Here is a 21,893-nt window from a genome sequence, read left to right as displayed (position 1 = left end):
AGCAGCCAAGACAGTTGTGGTCAATGAGGTTAACAGACTAAGAGACACTATGATTGTCATTGTTGCTGCTCCTGAAATCTTAGGATCTTTTACTGCCGATGGGAAGAAACCTGGCAGCGTAACGATGTTCAACCAATGCAGGCTAAATACTGCAGACACAACAACCAAGAGGATTGTTGTGAGGGAGTTTGAGAAGATGAAGAACACAGTGACTGTCAGTGTTAACGTCCCTGATATCTTAGGATCATCTAATGTTGTGATGACCAACTTTGAGAGCTTGCTGTCGGATGTGAACACATGTGTAAGTGAGATGATGTTCAGCCAGTGGAGCATCAGAAGTAGAGCCACTATGAGTGGAGTTATGGTCAGTAACAGCCACATCTTGATGGTCAGTACAGATCTTTGCTGTCAATCAGCCTGTTAAACAAGAAAACAGAAACCAAAATGTTACGTCTGGAAAAATTTGGTATTTTTATATCTGATCTTCTGGTCATTTATGCAATTGCTAAAATTCTTGTTCACAAACACCAAGGAAGTAACCAGTTAATGGATCCACAACATCGATCTATCCATCATTTGTGTTTCTAAGTTCCCCTGCTAAAGGAGTAATATGTATTTCCCAGGCAGATACTATTTTATAGCGCGATTAAGTAACTTTGTTACCTTCAGTTACTATAAAAATGCTGTATTTACCAAAAATAAAATAAATTTGACTTTGCAATTGAATGCTTTGAAATTTGACCTCTAATTCTTTAAGAATCTTTCTGACCCTTAATCACTTCAGCACAATAATGTTCATCCATTAAGTTGATCTTAGTTGGACTAAGTAGTTCACACGATGAGCTCAGCATGGTGCCGTTCCACCACTTGTTTAATTGCTGTTGAGTATTTTTAAATTTCCTCTGATGTTGTTCTTGTTTCTAGAAGCTTACAGAAGACCTTGCCCTCCTTAATTGTCCCTTCATTAATGTATTGCATGTATATAGAGATGTGCTGTCAACCCCATCAGTTTAGGGCATAACATGTACTAAACTCTTGTTCATATTCAGTCATAGCTGTTTTAAGTCATTCTTTGCCATTTTAGAAAGGCACAGAGACAAATGTGACAAAGGCATTGGTTGTACAGTTTTTCTTAGCCTTTTCTCCCAGCATTGTCCCAACCATGTCTGTGGCAGGAGGTCACATCAAGTCTTTCACTTGCTGGTTTTAGCCACTGTGTAACGCACTGTAAAATATGATTTTAGTCTGTTCTTGTAGTCAGCATCGATCTCCCCTAAGCAAGTCTTACTGGTACAAAGTGATCTCAACTCTTTAAATACTCCAGTGGCTTGTTTTTCAAATGTGAATGTTTTTTTTCTAAATGTCTTTGCAACAGTAAAAGCTTCATTACGTTGTGTGATATACAGTGTTGGAGGAAATCCACCAATATTCCTGCATGTAAATCCCAGAGCAATGCAACTTTTATCATATTTAGACGTTTTTGATTCTTGGTCAGAGACAACGTTGTTCCCAACACCATTTGTGTCGTAGTTGCTGTCCACAGTCATGCTGGACTATCTGGCCTGGCACATTTTCTTTCTGAGCGATCTGTCCATTTCTTCACAGCGCCAACAAGAAGTTGAGTGAAGGCTGCTTTGACTGACAGGTAAGTCCCACCCATTGTCTCACTCTCCTATGAATCCACAGCATCTATTCATGTTGTAGATGGATGCTATGATTTTGCTGAACACTAGATGGTAGTGTTTACACGTGTATTTAGTAATGTCAGAAGGTGCCTCAGTGTATTTATGTGAACAAGTGATTTTGCTGTTTTCTCTCCAACCCCTACGTCCTTCTTGCATGTCTCCTGGAAAATGAGAGCCCACTTTGGGAAGTATTGCTTTAATTCATATCCTCAGTTTTTGTGTAAGTTGATGCCAATAATGCAAATATTTGGTCTGAACAGCAGCAGGTAACTCAGCTGCATAGTAAAAAGGCAAATGATGGTGGGTTTTTTCTGGGGGTTTTTTAAACTTGTAAAGCTAAGTTGATTCAGGACAAACCTGGGTCGGGTCGGGTCGGGTGTTGGCAAGACAACTTGCAGATCCAGATGATTTTGACGTATTTTGGATTTTGCAATCTGGCAAATTCCTGAAATGAACAGAATGCATTTAGAAATTGTTCTGAAAACATTAAGTTCACATGTTTCTCAATGAAGCCAGAACAAATGTCAGTAAGTGTAAGTAAAATGTATTTAAGATCACGGTTGTTTACAAGATAAATGAATAGAACATGAAATAAATGCAGCATAAATAGCAAAGTCTGACAGAAGTTAGAGGTTTGAACACCAAAATGTGGATCAGAAGGAAGAGACAGAAATAATTCAGAGGAATATTAAGAAATAGGTTTTCAAAAAACTTTTTCCTCCAAATCTCTCCACCTTTAGACATTTGATTGTGGGAGGAAATCAAAGCAGAAAGTAGATTTAGTCTGGGGACAAATTAAATAACAATGGACTAATAACGTATTTACAAAAAAAGTTGCATAGATGAAGTAAAAAGATGCAAACCTTTGTTGATTGTTCTTTGCGTTCAGGTTCTGCAGGGTGTCGAGTTTTGAAAAACTGGGTTAATTCACAAAAATATTGGGCAATTTGTCAAATGAAGTTTCTTGAAAGAAATCATGTTTTAGAAAACAAAATCCTTGCTCAAAAACTTACCTCCAATTATTCTTAAGAGATGATGGTGGGTGAGTTCTGTTTGGTTCAAGAGATGCTCCTTCTTTTATGCAAAGATTTGCAAACACACACCTACTTTTACTGAGAAAGAAACCAAAACCACTGTTCCTATTTTGGCTCACATTCAACAATACAGAAAACATTTTACATCTGTCTTTTCCTCAAGCAAGTGAAACATTTGCATATTTCCTTGTAGGGACAGAATAAAAAAGCAGACTGTTTGATGAACTCATTAAAAACTGCAGAAGAGTTTGAGGTAATTTGTAAAAGTTCAAAAATGTTATGAAAAGTGTAAACGTCTTACGAATAGAATAGATCCAAATGAAGCGATTTGGTTTTCTGCCACATTATTCAGTGGATAATAAGATTGATTTAAGCTTTAAAAGATATTTTGATATCCTCAAGTTTTTAGTTTGATTTTGGTTTCAGGATAAATTATTAGTTTTATAACTAATATCTAGATCAACCTGAACAGTTGTGCTCTACCTTTAAATGGTTGAAAATATGTTTCTGACTTAATTAAAAACTCTACTATACGAGTCGGCAACTGTACTGGTTAGCTTTCTGAACACCAGGAAAGAAAACGGCATGTTGTTCAGCAAGAACACCAGGATGAAAATCTTTGCTTAGCATTTTGCTTTTAACAGAGAAAATATTTCTAAATCATTTTATCTGCTTGTTTTAGTGTCTTCTCAAACCCCCAGATGGTCAGTAGTACTGAGCCAGGTTCTGGTTCTGCTGGGGTTTTCTTCCTGTTAAAGGGGATTTTTTTCCCTCCCGTGATGGATGTGCTCGGTATGAGGAATTGCTGCAAAGTTCACAAAACATGAGGGATCATCTACTGATTACAGAGACAGAAAACAGTTTAAACTAATTTGAATAATTAATTGAGATTACTGCTCTGCTTGACAACTAGAATTAATTGTAATGTACTTTATGTAGGCTTGTCGCAATAAGCAATAAATCAATTACGTGATAAAAGAAAATCAATTTCCATTTGCATGATTTATTGTTTCTTTGTACAGAAAACGTCTTCAGTCTGGTGCTTTGGTCTTAACTAGCCTTTCTGTTAAAAATAATTGTGTTTACAGAGACATCATGAGTAATTTTGTTTTTTCAGATGTTTAATTATTCTGGATATTTAAAATGTTTTCCAGAAAGATTGTTTAATATTCATTAGAATTTAAAGTTTATTGATCTTTGAGAATGTGTTCTTGCATTATTATACCATTACCATTACATTACTACAACATGTCAAGGTGACATTTTTGATGAATTAGCTCTATATAAGTAAAATTAATTGAATTTGACATGAGAGGAGACATAACTCCCTCTACATTCATTTCCTAAGGAACTTGTGCAATGAGGCAACATCTGTTTGCAACAACAAGACAAAACCTCCTTCATCTAAAATGATCCTCTAGACCAAAACTCATTTTTGGGTTGTATTAATATCATGTCCTCAAAGTATTAGTTGTGGAAGAATGTATTGATAAAATTTCACATCGACAAACGGTTCAAATACTAATAAATAGCTCTCCCATTCGATGTGTACTTCAAATATTGAACCACTTCTCATATTGACAAATTGGCATTAATCAGATTAAATGTAATCGATTTTGATTGATGACATTAACTAACATTCTTATTATATGGCCTTCTAGACGGCGACACAAACTCTCATGGCGGGACGGATTTGGCCTGCATGCCTCCACTTCGGCATATGCCACAGAGAATTTCAAATAACTTTTCTACTAGGAAACTTCTGTTTACTTAAAAATGACTAAATGCTTGTGAAAGACTTTTCTCTATGGTATGTGGCTCAATGAGTCTAGCAACAAAAAAAGAAAAACTTTTCAAGTTCTTGAAATACTTTCACTTCTGTTCCATGATGGTGGTGATGGAATTTTCTTTATAACTTCCTCAACTTTATCACAACTTCATCAGTATCCCCTTTAACTCTTCCTGTTGTATTGTTTCAATCAGGTGGTTCTTTACATTTTTATTCATGACATCATTAGGTTAAAATTGCATAATTTTGAAAAACACTAAGAAAAAGGTTGGTGAACGATAGGTCAGTCAATCAAACTTTAACTGTAACTTACAGGTTTTGATAAACTTGTATATTTTCTTTATCATTGCTGATTAAAACAATCGTGTCCTCTAATGTCACCTGCTTCTTTCCCTTTAAATTTTTACCTCGTCTCTCTTTAAACTCCCCCAATCCCATATCCATTTCATTTGAAATAAACCCAAATTAATGTCTAATAAGTTCTGAGTTTAGATTTGTTGTGACGGCATCAGCAGATTATTGATTCACCAGGATTTCCTCTCCCTTCTCTACTTTAGCTATGATCTCTGCCTTCTCCTTCATTTTCATCAGAGACTGAACTCTCTCCTTCCAGCCTGTCTTGGCCTCCTGTTCCTCTCCTTTAATAAGCATGTTGATGTATTCTGGAGTAGTAAGGGGGTTTGGGTTCAGGACTATCTCTTTCAGTCTGTACAGACACTTTGCAGCTTCTGCCATCAGTTTCACCACATCATCCTGCATTGATCGATACTCTGACATCAGATTTTTCATCAGCTCCTCTAAGGTTACCTTCTGTCCAAAGGCTTTCTCGTATTTTTCTTTCAGCTCTTTCACTGTTCTCTTATAAATTTTGAAGCATTGCACTTAATCACTCTGCTAAAAAATGACTATTCATCAATCAATTTTCTAACACGATTATCTCTAATGGGACTGCAAGGGATGCTGGTGCCTATCTCCAGCGGTCACCGGGCAAGAGGCGGGGTCACCTGGACAGGTCGGCTGTCCATCATAGTAAAAACTGACTAATGTGTTTAAAAAAAAACATTGCATAGATTAAAATAAAATGATACAAACCTTTGTTTTTAACGTTCTCTGCTGTCTGTAGATCAGGTTCTGCAGGGTGTTGAGTTTTGCTAAACTGGATCAATTCACTAAAATATAAGAAAAGTAGTCACTGTGTGGGATTTGGTTTTAAAGAAATGATTAGCTACACAAACTTTGGCCCAGATCCTCTGAACCAGAACTGATGTCCTGCAGCTGTCAGATGTGTCCCTGGTCCAACACCTGAAACAACTGGCTGAATTACTTCATCGGTTTGTAGTCGGGTTCTACAGATTCCTGCTTAGGGCCCAATCAGTGATTCAGGTGTGCTGGCAGAGACGCATCGAAAAGCAGTTCTACATCATGTTGATGAAAACAAATTAATCATTGCTCAAAACCTAACCTCTAATTATTCTTCAAAGATTATGAGTGAGTTCTGTGATGTTTTAGAGATGCTCCTTCTGTAATACAAAGACAAACACGCAAATATTTTTACTGAGAATGAAACAAAAACCACCATAACTATTTTGGCAAGTGAAACATTGGTAGGTCACTTGTAGGGAGAGAATTGAAAAGCAGACGGCTTGATGAACTCATTAAAAACTGCAGAATAGCCTAAAGCAGGGGTGTCGAACTCCAGTCCTCAAGGGCCGCTGTCCTGCAACTTTTAGATGTGCCTCTGCTGCACCACACCTGACTAGAATAATTAGGTCATTAGTAAGGCTCTGGAGAACTGATCTACACAAGGAGGAGGTAATTAAGTCATTTCATTCCAGCGTTTTTGTACCTGTGGCTCATCTAAAAACTGCAGGACAGCGGCCCTTGAGGACTGGAGTTTGACACCTGTGGCCTAAAGTAATTTTAGTGTGTATAAGTTCAAAAATGTTGTCAAAAGTGATAAAGTCTTAATAATAGAAAATATCCAACTGTAGTGATTTAGTAAAAAGTCAAAACTGGTTTCAGTTTTGTGTGTGTTGGTACAGAGTGTTTGTTTTCAGCCACATTATTCAGTCAATAACAGGATTGATTTAAGCTTTAAAAGATATATTGATGTCCTCTAAAGTTTTTAATTATTCATTTGATTTTGGTTCAGGATAAATTCAGTTCAAAACAAATAAATCGACCAGAAAGATTCTGCTCTACCTTCAGACAATTAACATCTTTCTGACTTAATTAAAAACGCTAGTATACGAGTCAGCAACTGTATCAGGAAGAAAATATCTTTACTTAGTAGCATGCATTTTGAACATCAGGAAATAAAAATACAATTATTTTGATGAGATTCTAAACCTTTAACAGGTTTCTTCCTGTTCACGGGGAAATTTTCTTTTCCTCTCCCATGATGGATATGCTTGGTATGAGGAATTGCTGCAAGGTTGACAAAACGGTTGTCTACTGATTCCATAGATAGAAAACTGTTTAAACTATTTTGAATAATTGAGATAACTGCTCTGTTTGAAAGCTAGGATTAATTGTAATATTTTATATGTATAGTTGAACTGGCTTTTTAGTGACCTGCCTAAGATGACGGTTTTTGTGAACTGGCTCTATATAAATAGAATGAATTGAATTTATTGACGAGCGGCGACATCACTCACTCTCCATTAATTTCGGTTTGCCCTCTTTCAGCCAAGCGACTGGTGTAATCCATGTATGTAAAAGTTTGAGCTCATACATGTAGACGTGCACACAGGGGCTAGCTATGCGACTCACTGGCATCAACTCGTCGCTGTTGGCAGTACTGTCACTATCGCGTGTGTTGGGTTCACCTCAAGTGGTGGAAAACCTTTGTGCTTCTTGTGTGTCGAGCCTCTTAAGTTTCCTTGAGATACAGAAAACATGTACAGAAAACTTCCTTCAACTATATCTGGTCCACTGCAGCATGACCAAGACAAAAGCCATTTTATGTAAAATAATTCCTTATACAAGATGCACAAAACTTGTTCTCATGTTGAACCATTGATAAAACTACACATTAGACCAGGGGTGGCCAATCCAGGTCCTGGAGGGCCGGTGTCCTGCAACTCTTAGACGTCTCCCAGGTTCAACCTGCTTCAATCAAATAGTTTAATCTCCTCCTCAGTGCAGTCAGGCTCTTCAGATTCCTGCTAATGACCTCATTATTTGACTCAGGTGTGTTGAAGCAGGGACACATCTAAAGGTTGCAGGAGACCAGCCCTCCAGGCCTGGAGTTGCCCACCCCTGCATTAGACTGTTCAAATGCTAATAAAAACCTGTACCATTCAATGACTACTTTGAATATTGAACCTCTTCATGTTGACAAATTGGCAGGAAACTGAAAGATGTTTGATTTGATTGTTAAGACTAACTGATCATTAAGATTCCATTCATGTTGCCTTCTAGACGGCGACACAAACTCTCATGGCGGAACGGATTTGGCCTGCATGCCTCCACTTCGGCATATGCCACAGAGAATTTCAAATAACTTTTCTACTAGGAAACTTCTGTTTACTTAAAAATGACTAAATGCTTGTGAAAGAGTTTTCTCTATGGTATGTGGCTCAATGAGTCTAGCAACAAAAAAAGAAAAACTTTTCAAGCTCTTGGAATACTTTCACTTCTGTTCCATGATGGTGGTGATGCAATTTTCTTTATAACTTCCTCAACTTTATCACAACTTTATCAGTATCCCCTTTAACTCTTCCTGTTGTATTGTTTCAATCAACATTCATAATGGTACAGGTCATGTGTCTTAGCTTTAAATATATATTCACCATAATTAATAATCCTACCATCTGTTCCACACATACTATGCAGGCAATATATACACACAGAATACTTCACTAAAATGTTGGTCAAATCAAACCCATTTCCAGTTCTGTGTTGGGTTTATGTCCTTGATTAATTCATTGGCCCTGATAGAAGATCTTATAAATGGGAGAATCACAAAGGAACGTTATTTATACTCTGTAGAGCAGAAGGTCTTTAACTCCAGTCCCACATCAACAATGCACTATGTGAAGGATCTGATTGCATATATATGTTTTATTGTTTATTTTCATTTTTAGTATACTTATAAAAAAAAATCCACACAGTCATAATGGAGTATTAGTGTGTAGAATTTAATTTAATAAATTTGTCACTGAACATCCTGTCAGGATCTGTGTTTTTCTGTGTTTATTTAGAGTTTTCTGTGTCCTTAGTCTCTTCGTTGTCCTGTCCTCCCCTTGATTGTTCCCAGGTGTGTCTCGTTCTGTGATTACCCCCTGTGTATTTAACTCCACCTGTGTTCTTTGTTCCTCGTCGGGTCCTCGTCTATGTCAACGTCTAGCCTTGTTGTCGTCAGTATTTCCATGTGCCTGCTGTTCGTTGTTGGACTTATTTATAATTAAAATCATCATATTCATCTGACCTGGGTCCGCTGCGTCTGCCTCACCACCCCGCACCACACCGTTTCATGACAGAAGGACCCGACCATACCGAACGGTGAGACTGCAGCATATGGCCCAGCACGACCAGGAGGCATGGTTCCAGCAGCAGTTGGAGTTGGCTCAGCGGGATCTCTACAAGGACGTAGAGATCCTGCCATCTCCGCTGCTGCTGGAGGAGATGGGACTGGACTCAGACTATACCCTGGCATTTAGAAAATGTCAGATCCCACCAGTCACCACCCCAAAGCCCTCCGGATTCGGCCCCCGCCGTTACTCACGCCGGGGGAGACAGCGACGTGAGCCGCCGGTGAACCCGGCCCCTCGTCGCCTTCCGGATCCGTCACCTCCGCTGTCTGCCCGGAGACAGCGACGTGAGCCGCCGGTGAACCCGGCCCCTCGTCGCCTTCCGGATCCGTCACCTCCGCTGTCAGCCCGGAGACGGCGACGTGAGCCGCCGGCAGACCCGGCCCCTCGTCGCTTTCCGGAGCCGCCACCTCCACGGTCAGCCCGGAGACAGCGACGTGAGCCGCCGGTGCACCCGGCCCCTCGTCGCCTTCCGGAGCTGTCGCCCCCGCAGCCGTTACCAAGGCTTCGCTGCGGCTCGCCTCCGCGGCCGTTACCAAGGCTTCGCTGCGGCTCGCCTCCGCGGCCGTTACCAAGGCTTCGCTGCGGCTCGCCTCCGCGGCCGGTCCCAAGGCTTCGCTGCGGCTCGCCTCCGCGGCCGGTCCCAAGGCTTCGCTGCGGCTCGCCCCCGCAGCCGGTTCCAAGGCTTCGCTGCGGCTCGCCTCCGCAGCCGGTTCCAAGGCTTCGCTGCGGCTCGCCTCCGCAGCCGGTTCCAAGGCTTCGCTGCGGCTCGCCCCCGCAGCCGGTTCCAAGGCTTCGCTGCGGCTCGCCTCCGCAGCCGGTTCCAAGGCTTCGCTGCGGCTCGCCTCCGCAGCCGGTTCCAAGGCTTCGCTCCGGCGCACCGGAGGCCGAATCAGCCGGCGTTCCAGCCGGCGCACCGGAGGCCGAATCAGCCGGCGTTCCAGCCGGCGCACCGGAGGCCGAATCAGCCGGCGTTCCAGCCGGCGCACCGGAGGCCGAATCAGCCGGATTTCCCGCCGAGACCCCGACTCCCGAGACCCTCTACGTTCCCTCCGAGACCCTGACTCCCCAGACTCCCAGTGTTCCTTCCGAGACTCCCAGTGTTCCTTCCGAGACTCCCAGTGTTCCTTCCGAGACTCCCAGTGTTCCTTCCGAGACCCCCAGTGTTCCGACCGAGACCCCCAGCGTTCCGACCGAGACCCCCAGTGTTCCGACCGAGACCCCCAGCGTTCCGACCGAGACCCTGACCCCCAGCGTTCCACCCGAGACCGAGACCCCCAGCGTTCCACCCGAGACCGAGACCCCCAGCGTTCCGACCGAGACCCCTTGTGCTCCGACCGAGACCCCCTGTGCTCCACCAGAGACCCTACCTCGGGGGGCTCGTCATCGCCACCTCCAGGGCCGCGGATGGCCGCTGGACTGCCTACTGGGGTCCCGCCTCCGGGGTTCCCGCCTCCTGCGCCGCGGACGGCCGCTGGACCGCCTCCGGGGGTCCCGCCTCCAGGGTTCCCGCCTCCTGCGCCGCGGACGGCCGCTGGACCGCCTCCGGGGTTCCCGCCTCCAGCGCCGCGGACGGCCGCCGGACCGCCTCCGGGGTTCCCGCCTCCAGCGCCGCGGACGGCCGCCGGACCGCCTCCGGGGTTCCCGCCTCCAGCGCCGCGGACGGCCGCCGGACCGCCTCCGGGGTTCCCGCCTCCAGCGCCGCGGACGACCGCCGGACCACCTCCGTGGTTCCCGCCTCCTTTGCCTCCGCCCACCTTGTGGGTAGTTTTTTGTTGTTTTTTGACTCTTGGCCCTCCCTGTGTTTCCGCCCACAATGGTGGGTTGTTTTTTGTTTTTTCTGAACTCTGGCCCCCCGTCCAGCGCCCCTCCGCCCACCCTTGTTGTGTTTTTGTTTTTTGGGCGTCTGGTAGCCGCCCTTGAGGGGGGGGTACTGTCAGGATCTGTGTTTTTCTGTGTTTATTTAGAGTTTTCTGTGTCCTTAGTCTCTTCGTTGTCCTGTCCTCCCCTTGATTGTTCCCAGGTGTGTCTCGTTCTGTGATTACCCCCTGTGTATTTAACTCCACCTGTGTTCTTTGTTCCTCGTCGGGTCCTCGTCTATGTCAACGTCTAGCCTTGTTGTCGTCAGTATTTCCATGTGCCTGCTGTTCGTTGTTGGACTTATTTATAATTAAAATCATCATATTCATCTGACCTGGGTCCGCTGCGTCTGCCTCACCACCCCGCACCACACCGTTTCATGACACATCCCAAGACCTGTAGAACATAATCCACAATAAAAGGAACAAACCAAAGAACCAAAGGAATGTAATAACATCTCTTTTCATGCAATTGAATCCAAAATTTAAGCCGTTACAAAAAATTAATTAAATTGGACAAAAAATAAAAGCAATGATACCACTGGAGTCTGAGGTTGGTGTCAGTGTGGAAACATGAGGTAATAATTAGTCTGTTCACTTTAAGGATTTTTTGACAAATGTTATATTGAAGATGACACTAATGTTATATTGCATATTTTTTATCCTGCAACAATCAGGTTCATTTTTCCAGTTCCAATAAACCCTTCAGGATTATTACATAGAGAAATAATTAATTTTTAGTTAAGTATAAACCAAATGCCAAAAATGATCAAGTATTACAAGATATTCAAATCAATCAAGTTTATTTGTTTTTGTATATTATATATCTGCAACAGTGGAGCTCAGAGTTATTTACATCATGAAAACACAAAAACATCATGAACACATCATACAGTCAACAACTGTGACAACCAGTAACAGACATAGTTTGTCAAGTGACATCATTAAAACCACCCAATAAGTTGGTCAATGTTCCATTTATTATGGTTCATAATAAACTCTGCTGGGTTTAAGCCTTGATCTAAAGGACTCAGAGTTTTAGCTGTTTTTAAGTTTTCTGAGAGTTTGTTCCAGGTTTGAGGTGCAGAGAAGCTGATTCTCTATATTCAGACCTCTGAGGTCTGGAAGGTTGAAACAACAGCAGCAGATCTTTAACGTATTTTGGATGAATATTAACATGGAGCAGTGCCATTCACTGACTGCACTGCTGGGCTTCACTCAGCACATCTTAAGGGTGAAACAAAGAGAAGCAAATAATGGATGATTTTGTCTTTGCCTCACTCTACAAACTCGCTAGGGGATGTTGGCCTGCCGTTATCAGTTTATCCATCAGTGTTACATGCATGAGATGGTTATATAATGTGGAGAATTATCCTTTCTCCATTAGGCTCTTAATGTATGAAGTGGAAGAAAAGTCAGTGGAGTTGAATTCATAAATTCCATTTATTAAGACTGAAATGAAGCTTATAAATTTGTTCATGTTGTCCTTACGGGCCGACAGAACAAAATGGCATCAAACGGTTTTAAATTCCCTTTGTTAGCTTCTATCTAAGCTACGCCATAAAGAGGGCGTTCGCTAGTGTGTCATTTCCTTTAGCCTTAGCTTTGAAGACGTTCCCCAACATTTGAGTGCATGTATGTATATAAGAGCATGCAAATAGCAAAAGAAGAGGAAAACACAGTTATATATTCTCAACAGTAAGCAGCAGTGCAACCAGATAAAATTAAAAATGGAACGACACAAAATCAAATATATGTGACACAAAGACACATTGAAACCCCGAAGATAAACTAAAAACATTATAGTAAAAAGTTTCATATATTAAACTGCTCATAAGAATTAGATGATTCACAAAGAAGATACAATTTTCCCTCTAATTAATTAGAAATTCAATAAAATTAACCACAACAAAAAAACGCAAAAAAAAAAAAAAAAGATAAATTAAATAGAAAACTTTAAGGTACGGTAAATTTTTCATTAAAATAGGATTTACTGTATATATCCTCCCGATGAACAGAACCTTATAGGTGGCTATAATATATATATTTACATATATATATATATATATATATAACTAATATAGCTGCTACAGTTTGGGTGACTGAAATAATTTCCTATTAAAACCAAAGTCATGATAACAATTGAATCAATTGGATTCAAAATAACATGGAGAAAATTCCAGGTGGTTCTTTACATTTTTATTCATGATCTTATGACATCATTAAGATAAAATTGCATAATTTTGAAAAACACTAAGAAAAAAGTTGGTGAATGATAGGTCAATCAAACTTTAGCTGTAACTTACAGGTTTTGGTAAACTTGTATATTTTCTTTATCATTGTTGATTAAAACAATCATGTCCTCTAATGTCACCCGTTTCTTTCCCTCTAAATTTTTACCTTGTCTCTCTTTAAGCTCCCACTCCCATGTTTTCTCTGCTCACATGTCCGTTTCACTTGAAATAAACCCAAAGTCTGATAAAGCTTATATAAATATACACACACACACACACACACACACACATCATATTCCACTTGTGGAAGTAAACCTATTTTAGTCTCACCTTGGCACAGTTCTGAGTTTAGATTTGTTGTGACGGCATCAGCAGATTATTGATTCACCAGGATTTCCTCTCCCTTCTCTACTTTAGCTATGATCTCTGCCTTCTCCTTCATTTTCATCAGAGACTGAACTCTCTCCTCCCAGCCTGGCTTGGCCTCCTGTTCCTCTCCTTTAATGAGCATGTTGATGTATTCTGGAGTAGTAAGGGGGTTTGGGTTCAGGACTATCTCTTTCAGTCTGTTCAGACACTTTGCAGCTTCTGCAATCAGTTTCACCACATCATCCTGCATAGATCGATACTCTGACATCAGATTTTTCATCAGCTCCTCTAAGGTTACCTTCTGTCCAAAGGCTTTCTCGTATTTTTCTTTCAGTTCTTTCAATGTTCTCTTCTCAGAAATTTCCTGATATTCCCATCTGAAGCTCTGGTTAAAATGCACATTCCAGAAACATTTCCCTGGACACCTTTTACAGTATCCATCGTTGTCCATTGCATCACATCCTTTTTTATCCGCATCTTTTTCTATGTTACAAGGGAAGTGACAGGTAACATGACACTGCATGCAGTTGGTGATAAACTTCCCAGTGTGAGAAATATCAACTTGCTCATTCTTTTTTACAGTAACATCAAACTCAAAGTTCTCATTCTTTCTGATTTCTGCTTCATGCTCTTTGAGTTTGTCGTTTGTCTCCCTGATATCCTCCAGCTTGGCTAAGCCAAGTTTAACCTGCTTCTGCAGCTCCTCCACTGTACTTTCCAGGTGCTTTCTTTCTTTCAGAACCTCATTGGTCATTGTCAATCTTATGGTTTTGATGTTAGCTAGACTAGCAAAAAATCCGGCCATGTTCTTTGTCCCCATGTTCCAATACTCAAAGGTTTTCTCTTCATTGGACCAAACCCTTGCCACTAAGGATTTGTTTTTAGCAAACAGCACTGAGTTATTGAATTTGAAGTGAACTGGCAGCCCGTCTGCACCTTTAGGACATGGGACACCGGACACTTTGATGGCCTCTACAACTGGTTGCTGCTGCTCGTCTGCAAACGTCACCAGGATCCTGATGTTTTCTGCCACATCTTTGCCAAAGATTGACAGCGCTGAATCAAACACATATCTTTGTGTTGATGTCAGTTCAGTTAGACCTGCCTGAACTACAAAACACACAGCATCAACTTCACCAACACCTTCCTGGTTAGCAAAGAGGTTTCGCAGCTGCTCTGTGATCTCCTTGTCTCTGTCTACGCCGCCGATTCCCCCAAAGCCTGGAGTGTCTATGATGGTGAGGGAGTAGTTCACCCTGAATCCCTCCTGGTGGTAGAGTTTGTACACTGTGATTTCTGATGTCTGACTGTGAACCTGTGAGTCTGACTGACCTTCATCCACTAACTTAAACCGAAACGAGTCTTCCCATCTAACGCCTAGAACGTAGTTTATCATCGCATTGATGGCAGTGGACTTTCCAGCACCTGCAGCTCCAAGAACCATGATGTTTCTGTTACAATTCATAGATTTCTCTCCAAAAGTGAAACTCTTGCAGCCATTAATGTTGATCTGTTTCCCTTCTAGATGAAGTTTGTAAATCTCGGCATGTCCGGTTTGTGAAGTCAGTAAAGTGCTTTTTTCTTTAACAACATCAGCCAATCGTTTAGCTTCAGGCTTTGAATCAGTGCAGGTCTGATTTGTTCCCGGTACGACTGACTGATAAAACTCTGTAGCTAACCTAATTAACTCTCTCAGTGGGAGGATATTGAGCCAATGCAACCACAGGGCGATATCAACCAGAACCAACAGAGTTGTTTCCAGTGAGTTTGTCAAAATGAACACTGCAGTGACGGTTAGTGTTAATGCTCCTGATATCTTTGGATCATCCAAAGCTGGGATTACTACATCTGAAACTTGCTTTCCTGCTTTGATTAAGTCTGTCACAGTGATGATGTTCTGCCAGAGTAACAGAAGTATTACAACCACAGCAATGAAGAGAGGTGTGGTCAATAACAGGCACATCCTGATTGTCAGTGTTGGTTCTTCTTCGGTGTCAATCTGCCTGGAGTCAGAAGAAAACAGGAACAATGATGAAACTGTAAAAACTTGTTACTTTTATGTCTAATCAAGATTCAAATTCACCTACACCGCTAAAGAGCTAATGAATTTAAAACATCAATCCTCCATGTTTATGGGCTTCCTGGGAAAAATGTGTTAAAGCTTTCAAACGACGTAAAAACTTTGAGCAAAATGTAAATATTTCCTAATGTCTGATTTTGCTGCCACATAAATGTGTTAGGATTAAATCCTTCATTAGTTTTAATGGTTCCATATTAAATCATGATTTTATGATAAAACATAAATTTGTCTGAGAGCTGCTTGGCCACATCTGACTGCAAAATATTATACAACGTAAAATGTATTGTGACATTCAATCAGTTAGAATATGTGCTTTGATGATGTTAGATTAAAATTTGAAAAAGGTTCCACAAAATCAGTAATTTTAAGATGAAACAATCAGAGTCATTGCAACATCCTGGAAGAAATGAAATCAAAGTCCTGTGAAATATATCTTTGGTTTTTAGCTGTTAATGCCAATATTGTAGATATTTGGTCTCTTCTGCAGCAGGTAACTAAAATGCAAAGCAACGAATAATAATGACTGATATTTTTAAACAAGTCTGTTGAGCTTATGATGATTCATAACAAACCTTGGTCTGGTGTTGGCAACAATTTGCAGATCCAGATGATCTCAAAACGTTTGATTTCCAATAGTTTGACAGATTCCTGAAAAACACAGAATCTATTTGCATATTCTTGTTCTGCTGAAGGGAAACTTTCAGGTATTTCTAAATGAAAACAGGAAAACATGACTGATAAATGGATCATAAAATGCACCTTGAAATGAGCAACGTCTGAAACAGAAGTTAGAAGTCTCAACAAAAAATGAAGTTTAAAATCAGAAGAGAAAAATAATTCAGATAAAAATACAAAAAGTAGATTTAGACTGGAACACTAAATCATCACTCCTCTAAAATCTGACTAATGCATTTAAAAATAATAATAAAAAACCTTTGCATAGATTAAAATAAAATGATACAAACCTTTGTTGAACGTTCTCTGCTGTCTGTAGATCAGGTTCTGCAGGATGTTGAGTTTTGCTAAACTGGATCAATTCACTAAAATAAAAGAAAAGTAGTCACTGTGTGGGATTTGGTTTTAAAGAAATTATTAGCTACACAAACTTTGGCCCAGATCCTCTGAACCAGGACTGATGTCCTGCAGCTGTCAGATGTGTCCCTGGTCCAACACCTGAAACAACTGGCTGAATTACTTCATCGGTTTGTAGTCGGGTTCTACAGATTCCTGCTTAGGGCCCAATCACTGATTCAGGTGTGCTGGCAGAGACGCATCGAAAAGCAGTTCTACATCATGTTGATGAAAACAAATTAATCATTGCTCAAAAACTTACCTCCTGGTCCTCTTCAGAGATGATGAGAGCGAGTTCTGCGATCTTTTAGGCTCGTTTCTTTTTATATACAAAGACTTGCAAACACACACCTACTTTTAGGTGTGTGAAATGGTTTTTGTTTCAGAATGAAACAAAAATCATCATAAATATTCTGGCTCACATTCAACAATACAGAAAATATTTGAACCTGTCCTTTCCTCAAGCAAGTGAAATGTTTGCATACTTCCTTGTAGCAACCAGAAATCAGCTTAACTTGTATAAAAACTTTATGAAGTGTAGAATTCATCAGAGTTCAAGATACTTTTAGCCTTTGTTTCAATACCAAAAAATATCTTTTCCAACATGAATAACATGTTAATAAAACCTACAGAGGAATAACTAAGAGGTTTAATTCTGAGATTTTATCTCATCAACATCAAAATGTGATTGAGTAGAAAGTTAAAAGTTGAGAGTTGGGATGTTGGGAGTTTGTGCATAGTGTCTGTTTTCATGCACATTATTCAATTAGTGACAGAATTAATTTAAACTTTAAAATATCAATGTCCTCAAATATCTTTAGTCATTCAATCTTTGTTCAGGAAAAATTAATAGTTTAAAATGACCAAATCAGTCAAAACGATTCTGCTCTACATTTCAATGATTAAAAATTTACTTGACGTCTGTGAAAACCCCATATGAGTCAGAAAGAAAAGAAAGAAAATAACTTTGCTTAGCAAAAGTAAAAGTTATTAATACAGGGAAGTAAAAACCAGGAAGAATAGAGAACATCACCTGCTACTAGTGACAATCCTAGCAGAGTCCATTGCGCTCTGGAAAGAGGCCGAACTTTGTGGCATGAATGTGAACACAGTTCTTGGTTTCAGCATAAAATCATTTGATAACACAGTTACCCCATATTCCATCTGCCACAAATTAGAAAACAAGGCCTTAGGTCTTCTTAAGGTCCATAAAACGTGTAAACCAGAGAAACACTCTGATCAGCAGATATGGTCTGTTATTCCACTGAGAATCACTATTTATTTAAAATGATCATATTTCAAAAAACTGCTTACTTAAAAATGATAATATCTTGTGCCAGATTTTGAGGCATGTGGTTCAGTCAGTTTGGGGAAAAACATTTCAAGTTCCTGGAGTATTTTTTTCTCTACATCTTCCTCAACTGTATTTGCAATTCCTTTGTGTTCTTTTGTTGTACTTTTTCAATTAACATCCATGATGGTACAGGTCACGTATTTCTAGGAGAATTAGTTTTAATTGTACTATCCATCCATTATATAATCACATTTTAGTATATGCACAAACAGCCATGCTTCTTTGGGACTCAACTTCTTCTTTGAACTCGTGAAGTTCAACAAGACAAATATTTCATTTAGTTCAGATCGAGGCCGGTCTGTATTCACACAGAAGTGAACCACTTCAGCTGGTTTGGAAGTGAACTGAGACGCCTCAGAAAGTGGGTCTCGGCCCGGTTGTTTGGTCGGAACCAGGGTTTGCATGAGTGCATTAACTCCTGCACAACAGGGAGAAATGATGACAGGAGAAACAAACTCTGGTTCGTCTAAAGCTGGCCAGATGTGTCAGGTGTAAATTCATCCTAAGAGGCCAAATTATGAGACTTTATTGCACCAACATGTAAATGTGGCGATAGGATAGAAAGTTAAAACACATCCAGTAATGGTGGGTATATAGGAGTTTGTGCAGTTTGTTTTCATGCACATTATTCACTCAGTAACAGCATGGATTTAAAAGATGCACTCATGTCCTCTGAAGTCTTTAGTCATTCAGTTGATTTTGTTCAGAATAAATTAATTTAAAATAACTAAATTTATGACTTTAATCTGTGGCTGACCTTAAACATCTGGCTGATGAATGTAAACTGATTCCTTAAACAATTTCAAATATTTTTTTCCAATATTCCACAGCCTGGATGAAAGCAACTGAGGATGACCGATCAAAAACTTTCCAATAACTGATCAGGAAAGCCACGTTCATTTAAAAACAATTACGACCTTGTGTCAGAGTTTAATCTTTGGTATGTGGCTCAGTGAGTTTAGCATTGAGGAAAAAAATAAGTTTGTGGAATTAGTTTCAGTTTTGAAGGATTTTTTCTCCATAACTTCCTTCACTTCATCAGTATTTCTGTTGTTTGTCTTTAACACTCAACATGGTGGCAAAGGTCACTTGTCTTCGTTAGCATTGTTTTTTGTTTTTTTTACCCCTCTAGGGGTTTTGTTGTTGCTCTAGTGTCCTTTATATGACAGTAGGCTGACAGGAAACGGGGAAGACATGCGGCAAATGTCGTCGGGTCCGGGAGTCGAACCCGCAACGGCTGCGTCGAGGACTAAAGGCCTCCAAATACGGGTCGCACTAAAAGCTACGCCACCACGGCACGTCCCCGTTAGCATTGTTCTTAAAATAGATTTTTATTTATATTTAAATGATTAAAAATATTACTTTAAACACCTAACATTAAGATCTGTTTGTGGTTGGTTGTCTCTTCCAGACATTAAACATTTGGAAGATGTTTGCATCATGTTGGTCTATCCAGACCTAATTTAACCTGCCTGAGCTCAAACAACTCAAATGAACAAAAATATTTAGAAATTCTTTTACTATAATAAATATGATCAGAATGCTGTTAGTATTTCAGCTGAATCAGTTATAAAATCTATTTTATTTTAAGTTTGTGTCCATTTGATTTCCTTAATAAAAGCCAAAGATGAGCATAGCTGGTGAATTAGGGATTCATCACAGGTAACAACGTTTTCTCCAAGCCTTGTTGTAACTTGTGGCATCTCTTTTGTTGAGTTTAAAATCTCTACATGTTTATCTGAAAACTGTTTACAAAACTACTTTTCTGTGGAGAAAATATTCAACCGGTTTCATTTATTTACAGAAACAAAAACTCCTTAATCTACAACTTTAAAAAAAAGTGTTTTAAAGCAATAAGACAGCTGAGAAAAAATAAATAAGATTACAGAACAAAGTGATGTCAATGTGTGTTAGGTTTCCTTTAGTTTCTAACTTTCTATAAATGAGTCAGGAGTAGAAAAAAGGCAAACAGGTTCTATATTAACAAATTAACTAATTTCAGAATAAACGTTTTCGTTACAACGGCTAATTATTATATTCCAAAAAGTCAAATAATGAATCAGACAATTACCTGCATGTTCATCAGATGGCGCCGCTGTGTTTGAATCCTCCTTTAACAGTCGTGATGCAGGAAAGATGAAACTGAACGTGGCAGAGTATTCTTCCAACACCAAAATTAACTTTATATTCATGCAGAACATGAATATTATCAGTTTGAACTATTGATAATTGTAGTAGATGATACTGATGAGTATGGATACCTGTTTCTGAAATGTTTAGAATGAATATCAAACTATTGGGTAGCTGTCTTTAGTTTGTTTTGTTGAAGTCTAAATGGAAAACCTTATTTTAACTCCTAAACATCAGTTCATTATTTATGTCAGTACATGATTTATATTTAAATCAAGGTTTATGAAAGTGATCATTTTAAAGTGAATGTTCTTCCTGCTGCTTTTTAAATTATTCGCCAAAGTGTTGGCTGCCATTTTTCCCCATTTTACATCTTTCCATTGTATCATCAAAACTGATTTTCAGTCTTGAACTTCAGATTCCAACATGCTTGTTGCATCAAAACATTTCCAGATTACCTGACAGCAGCAGAATCAGATTCACAAGCTGAACAGAAAAAACGCAAAGTTTAATGATTTTCAGCCACAGCAGAATCCTTCGGAGCACATTTAGCTCATCGACTCTCAGCAGAGACTCAGAACTTCCAAAAAAAGCATGAGTTGGGTTCACCTCAAGTGGCGGAAAACCTTTGTGCTTCTTGTGTGTCGAGCCTCTTAAGTTTCCTTGAGATACAGAAAACATGTACAGAAAACTTCCTTCAACTATATCTGGTCCACTGCAGCATGACCAAGACAAAAGCCATTTTATGTAAAATAATTCCTTATACAAGATGCACAAAACTTGTTCTCATGTTGAACCATTGATAAAACTACACATTAGACCAGGGGTGGCCAATCCAGGTCCTGGAGGGCCGGTGTCCTGCAACTCTTAGACGTCTCCCAGGTTCAACCTGCTTCAATCAAATAGTTTAATCTCCTCCTCAGTGCAGTCAGGCTCTTCAGATTCTGACCTAATGACCTCATTATTTGACTCGGGTGTGTTGAAGCAGGGACACATCTAAAGGTTGCAGGAGACCGGCCCTCCAGGCCTGGAGTTGCCCACCCCTGCATTAGACTGTTCAAATGCTAATAAAAACCTGTACCATTCAATGACTACTTTGAATATTGAACCTCTTCATGTTGACAAATTGGCAGGAAACTGAAAGATGTTTGATTTGATTGTTAAGACTAACTGATCATTAAGATTCCATTCATGTTGCCTTCTAGACGGCGACACAAACTCTCATGGCGGGACGGATTTCGCCTGCATGCCTCCACTTCGGCATATGCCACAGAGAATTTCAAATAACTTTTCTACTAGGAAACTTCTGTTTACTTAAAAATGACTAAATGCTTGTGAAAGAGTTTTCTCTATGGTATGTGGCTCAATGAGTCTAGCAACAAAAAAAGAAAAACTTTTCAATACTTTCACTTCTGTTCCATGATGGTGGTGATGGAATTTTCTTTATAACTTCCTCAACTTTATCACAACTTTATCAGTATCCCCTTTAACTCTTCCTGTTGTATTGTTTCAATCAACATTCATAATGGTACAGGTCATGTGTCTTAGCTTTAAATATATATTCACCATAATTAATAATCCTACCATCTGACTTCCTTGTGAAGGAACAAGTTCCACACATACTATGCAGGCAATATATAGACCTGATTTAAATAATATCATACAACTCTGAGAAAAATATTTTATCATTTAACTGAAATAAATACTAAGATGAAACACATAATGCCAGTTATCACAGAATACTTCACTAAAA

At 39.8% G+C, this 21,893-nt stretch overlaps 1 protein-coding gene across 3 annotated transcripts; it reads right to left on the bottom strand.

Annotated features, from left to right (window-relative positions):
- Window positions 1–4,993: 4,993 nt before the first annotated feature.
- On the bottom strand, window positions 4,994–17,061 carry LOC116720937 (uncharacterized). 3 transcript variants are annotated; one of them, XM_032564455.1, is made up of 4 exons: window positions 16,551–17,061; window positions 16,158–16,233; window positions 13,850–15,508; window positions 4,994–5,361 (listed from the first exon to the last, which is right to left on the bottom strand). In XM_032564455.1, the coding sequence occupies exons 3-4, from the start codon at window positions 15,466–15,468 to the stop codon at window positions 5,025–5,027; spliced, it is 1,956 nt and encodes a 651-aa protein (XP_032420346.1). In that variant the 5' UTR covers window positions 15,469–15,508; window positions 16,158–16,233; window positions 16,551–17,061; the 3' UTR covers window positions 4,994–5,024. The 3 variants fall into 3 exon arrangements, with proteins under 3 accessions (XP_032420346.1, XP_032420345.1, XP_032420343.1); XM_032564454.1 differs by lacking the exon at window positions 4,994–5,361 and having other exon boundaries at window positions 11,689–15,508; window positions 16,551–16,625; window positions 16,919–17,053; XM_032564452.1 differs by lacking the exon at window positions 4,994–5,361 and having other exon boundaries at window positions 11,689–15,508; window positions 16,551–17,055.
- Window positions 17,062–21,893: the final 4,832 nt, after the last annotated feature.

The sequence above is a fragment of the Xiphophorus hellerii genome, chromosome 6 (assembly GCF_003331165.1).
Source record: "Xiphophorus hellerii strain 12219 chromosome 6, Xiphophorus_hellerii-4.1, whole genome shotgun sequence".
Classification (NCBI taxonomy): Eukaryota; Metazoa; Chordata; class Actinopteri; order Cyprinodontiformes; family Poeciliidae; genus Xiphophorus; species Xiphophorus hellerii.
The sequence above is the reverse complement of the archived record's forward strand: the minus strand, read 5'-3'. Positions and strand labels throughout refer to the sequence as shown.

Coding starts and splice junctions, on each gene's coding strand:
- LOC116720937 (XM_032564455.1), bottom strand. CDS start 15,468: ATGTGCCTGTTATTGACCACACCTCTCTTCATTGCTGTGGTTGTAATA. Junction 5,362..13,849: donor GAAATTTCTGAGAAGAGAAC/ATTGAAAGAACT, acceptor TTATAAGAGAAC/AGTGAAAGAGCTGAAAGAAA.